Source organism: Helobdella robusta (genome assembly GCF_000326865.2).
Source record: "Helobdella robusta unplaced genomic scaffold HELROscaffold_5, whole genome shotgun sequence".
NCBI classification, from domain to species: domain Eukaryota; kingdom Metazoa; phylum Annelida; class Clitellata; order Rhynchobdellida; family Glossiphoniidae; genus Helobdella; species Helobdella robusta.
Window position 1 is genome coordinate 6188556 of NW_008705254.1, and position 5370 is coordinate 6193925.

At 31.1% G+C, this 5370-nt stretch overlaps 1 protein-coding gene across 1 annotated transcript in view; it reads right to left on the bottom strand.

Moving 5' to 3' along the window:
- The window catches only part of HELRODRAFT_163778 (hypothetical protein), a gene marked incomplete at both ends in the record, with an annotated part of 23892 nt that extends 23786 nt beyond the window's left edge, over nucleotides 1–106 (bottom strand). The window contains one exon of the mRNA XM_009027553.1: nucleotides 45–106. Coding sequence (XP_009025801.1) covers nucleotides 45–106 — 62 coding nt within the window. The remainder of the gene's footprint in view (nucleotides 1–44) is intronic.
- Between the last annotated feature and the right edge of the window lie 5264 nt (nucleotides 107–5370).

Below are 5370 nucleotides of genomic sequence, written 5' to 3' on the forward strand. Positions count from 1 at the left end.
AGCGCGCGCGAGGTGCTGTCACTGGAAAGAATACTTTTTGTCACCTTGTTAGGCCGACAGGCATCAAAGAGAACAACTTCGCTTTGGAATTGCTTGCAACGAACATTCGCTGATAGCAATATATAAGACCTTATAAATATATCATAATAAGAAGTTGAATAATAAGAATATGAAATAAATATGAATTCTTTTGTTTTTCATATTCCAAAATCAAGTAAAATCAAAATAATTTGGGGCAGATGAAATAATAAACACAGTTAAATGTTTTAAATTAAATTTATAATTAAATAAATTGATTGATCATGGCTGGTCATTTGAAAAGAGTCCATCCGTGATAGCGTTTCATAAAAGTTGATTTCATGCAACGTTTTTGTCGCTGTGATTCGCATTAGATGACGATGTTACATTCTTATGATAATCCGAGATCCATTCAACAAAATGCCCATTCAAAGCGTAATCAGAAAGTTGCTCAATCAGACCAGTGTGAGGGACCTTATTAAAAGCCTTCTCAAAATCAGTTTAAATCACATCAATTTTTCAGCCTTCATCCAGTCATCCACCATTTTTAATAATTGCATTAAAGCAGACTTTTTAGGCATAAAACCAAACTGTCTTCTACCAAAGAGATCATTATTAATAAAGTATCCCATTAATTTATCTTGAATAACTGACTTAATCACCTTACAGCAAGCACAACATAGTGATGCAGGTCTGTAGTTAGTTGCGTTAGTGACATCACCCATCTTAAACACGGGCACAATCACAATATGCTTCCAGTCATTTGGAGTAAAATGCAACTCTAATGGCATATTAAATAACTTACATAAATATTGTGCAATCAACACCCTGGTAAGCAAATTATCCGGACCCGCAGATTTATATTTATTCAAACATTTCAAATTAATTAGGACTTCACCAACAGAAATATATACACCATCCAAAAAAAGTTGAATACCGGAAGAATTACCATTGTTATTCGAAGGGACTTAAAAGCACTACTAAAATGTCTACCAAATAAATTTACCTTATTAAAATTATCATGAACTCGCATAACGATGCCTATGCAATCTGTATTCTGGGGTACATCAATATGACCTATTGTTATTCTTAATCAGTGTATATACTGCCAAAAAGATTATATGCATCTACGAAAAAAATGCCTACTAATATTTTACTTTTATAAATTATTTTTAGTTTAAGTTTGTATGAGATTTAACTCCAGAAAAGTTCAAGTTTTTTTTTATGAAACAACAGTTTAATCAAATAAAGAATAACATGGTTGAGATCTGTGTTGCAAAGGAATCGTTAAAATATGTTATCTCTAATATTTTATCTCATTTTATTAGTGGAATAAACTCTTGTCTATGAGGCAACCGCAACCACCACAAATATCGTCAATAGACTATCTGAAACCAATTCATGTTGCATGCCTGAGATCACCAAGTTGATTTTTTAGTTTCAAGTGATAAAATTTCAATTCTTAAAATGTATGAACTGAAAACATAATTAAAAATATTTAGTAAATTTAGAGTTGTATACTCAACAAGCAACACGTAAACACCAACAACATACCGAAACAAAAACCACGCTCGCACATTAATTAACGAGACTAGATCAAAAAATATCAAAGAACACCCAGCTACTCAAACTCACCAACAACAACTAATGTAACAACAATAAAACACAACAACAACTATTATAACAATAACAACTGCAACATTAGAACGTCAATTTCACGTTACCAACACAGCCCACCACACCGCAATAGCAACATCAACAGCAACAACAACAATAACAACAACAGCCCAAACAACACTCCAACACAAGGCAAACACTCATTTTAAGATCTCATCCATTTTTAATCCCCTTCTTATTATCGACCACGGCCAGTCAGTTTGTCAGCTGGTCGACAATCGTTCCGCTGCGATTGTCTTCGCACGTCAACATTGGCCATTTTTTTGACAATTTCACATTTTAATGGTTAAAAAATGGAGCCATAATAATAAAGGAAAAGAAAATTAAATGGTTAAAAACTGGTTGAACAATTCCATACAGTGTACAATATGCGCGGAGACTGCATCATAGGATACAGGAGTTTTCCAATTGTAAAAAGTAAACACAAATTGTACGTACATACAAAGCAAACGAACGCTTATACACACACACACACACTCTACACACACACTACACCCACCCCACACACACACACACACACACTCACACACACACACACACATATATATATATATATATATATATATATATATATATATATATATATTTCATATTTTTAATATTTTTAAAATTGTCATTAGCGCATTTCTCCATTTCTTCAGAACTCAGATTATTGAATATTATTGAATATTATTACATAGACGAAATAAAAGTAAATTAGAAAATTGCAATTTATGAAAAAATTTTTAGAAAAGAAGATGAAGCAAATTAATATAAGCTTAAGTAATCTTTAAAATAATTTATTATTCAAAAATCTAATAAATACTCATTAATATGGTTCCAAGCTTCTTAGCTATTTAGGAGAGAGAGAGAGAGGGAGAGAGAAAGAGAAAGAGAAAGAGAGAGAGAAAGAGAAAGAGAAAAAGGGAAGGAGGAAGAGAGAGAGAAGGAGAGAGAAAAAAAGAAATAAAGAAACAGAAAGTGAAAGTGAAAAAAATGAAAAGAATGAGAAGAAAGGAAGAATAAGATAACAAAAATGAATGAAAAAGCAAGACTGAAAAAACCAAAATACTGCAAAATTAGGTAGAATTTTAACTTTTAATGATGCTTAGATGTTAGAGTTAAGAGGTCCAGAAAAAACATTTCAGACAATTTTCACGCACCAATAATTTTGAAAAACTCACCGCAAAAAAATTTTCAAATTCTAGTTAGGGTACTTTTTATATGTTTGTGATTATATACGAAGTTTTAAAGAAGGTATTTGGAAATTTTTGGTTTGAATAAGCGCGTGTTGAAGTGTTCAATTTTGTTTCGGAAAAAAAAATTTTGTGGTGCTGCAATCTTCTTAAACACAATAATTATTTTCCATATAATTATCATTCGCTCGTTTTTCTCAATATTTTGTCTAACATTATCATTGTTTATCATATATATATACATCAGTATTCATATTTTTTGTAGTCTTTCATCACTAAACTCCATCAAGATTCTTATATTGGTCATTATTTTTATCATAATTTTAAATATTGTCGATTCAATATCACCAACATCATCAACAACATTTTTAACAACATCCTCAACACCATCCTCAACATTATCAACATCTTCAACAACATCTTCAACAACATCATCAACATCAACAACATCACCAACATCATCAAAATCTTCAACAACATCTTCAACATCATTCTCAACATTATCAACATCTTCAGCTACATCATCCTTAACATCTTCAACAACATCTTCAGCAACATCAGCAACGTCATTAACATTTTCAACAACATCATCTTTAACATCGTCAATGAGTTTTATTTTTATTTCTAATGTTTCAACATCATTATTTTCATCTAAAAATTCCATTTAATCAACTTGATAAAAACATATCCCAATCAATTATTCACCAACGTCTTATTCTCAAAGAATAAAAAACTTCCTTATTTATTAAACAAACTTTTGTTCATCTATTCATTCGTACGTTCATTCGTTCGTTCGTTCGTTCGTTCGTTCGTTCGTTAGTTCGTTCGTTCCTTCATTCATTCATTCATTCATTCATTCATTCATTCATTCATTCATTCATTCATTCATTCATTCATTCATTCATTCATTCATTCATTCATTCATTCATTCATTCATTCATTCATTCATTCATTCATTCATTCATTCATTCATTCATTCACTCATTCATTCATTCATTTATTCATTCATTCATTCATTCATTCATTTAGTTCGTTCGTTCATTTATTAATTCATTTATTCGTTAGTTTGTTCGTTCGTTCGTTCATTCGTTAGTTCATTTATTTATTTGTTTTTAATACGCATGAATTCATTCATTCATGATTTTATCCGCCGATCAATCACTCATGACTAGCATTTTTTAATATTCATCAATATCATCAATCATTATCGCCTCATCACTGGCATCATCATCATCAGTAATCATCATCACCATCTTCACCATCATCATCATCATCATCATTAATATGATTATTTCCATCAAAATTTCTGCAACTCTGCAACTCACTATAATCATAAATGTTAGGCTGCTCATCATCATCATCATCTTTTTTATTTTCACTATCACCATCAACATCGCCATCATCATCATCTTCATTGTCGTCATCATCATCTTCATCGTTAATCTTTCCATCTTTGATGCAAATATCAAGTTTCGAAGTTTCCATCATCATCATTATCCTCATCATCCTCACCATCCTCATCACAAACTGATCAACTACATTTCTGAGAAGTTGCATGTTGGATGTATGCACGCCGTGTGTGGGCGCAGCGATGGACGCTGTACATGACTCCGTATTTGTGGCTTCATATTTCTTGCTTTAAGTATTGATGTATTGTAGTGAAACCTCAAAGTTTTTTGAATCGTCTTCAGATGATTATTATAAGATGGGGTTGTTTCAATGAAGTTTTAAGCAAAATATTTGCTTCTCTAAATTACCAAGCACCACTTAAAATTTTATATTCCATTGTCAATTACTTTTCTTTTATTTGTCTTATTATTATTTATTTTATTCTAGCATATTTTATTTTTCATGTTTTATCATTTCTCTTCCTCACTTTTTGTATTTATTTTCTCACTTATTTGTATAATGTATAATTTTGTTTCACTGCCTTGCATTGTTGTTACAGTTTCTGCGTCTGTCAGATCCTGATTTTTAAAGAATAATAAAAAAAAAAAAAAGTTGTAATTGTTGAATATGGTGAATGAATGCAAATGTGTGTGTGTGTGTGTGTGTGTGTGTGTGTGTGTGTGTGTGTGTGTGTGTGTGTGTGTGTGTGTGTGTGTGTGTGTGTGTGTGTGAAGCCCACCCACTCGACAGACATGTCCAAATAAATATCGGACATTTGGAAGATTTATAAAAAGTTTTAAAGCGAAAAACAAACAGTTTGTGATGACCACCCGAGATATGGCAGCCCATAAATATCAGGCATCCATGAGCCAGTTTTAGAAGCAGTTTAGTGTTTCACGGAAGTGCATAATGAAGAACATAAAATATCACCATTTGTATTGAGTTAATCCTGTTGTTATCATTTACTATTATTATTATTATTATTTATAAAAATAATAATAATTATTATTATTGATAATTATCTTTTTTTATTATAATAATTATTATTATAAAAAGCATTATTCTAGAAACCAGCCTGGTCGTCAAAACGTCTGATAAGCAAGTGGCAGCA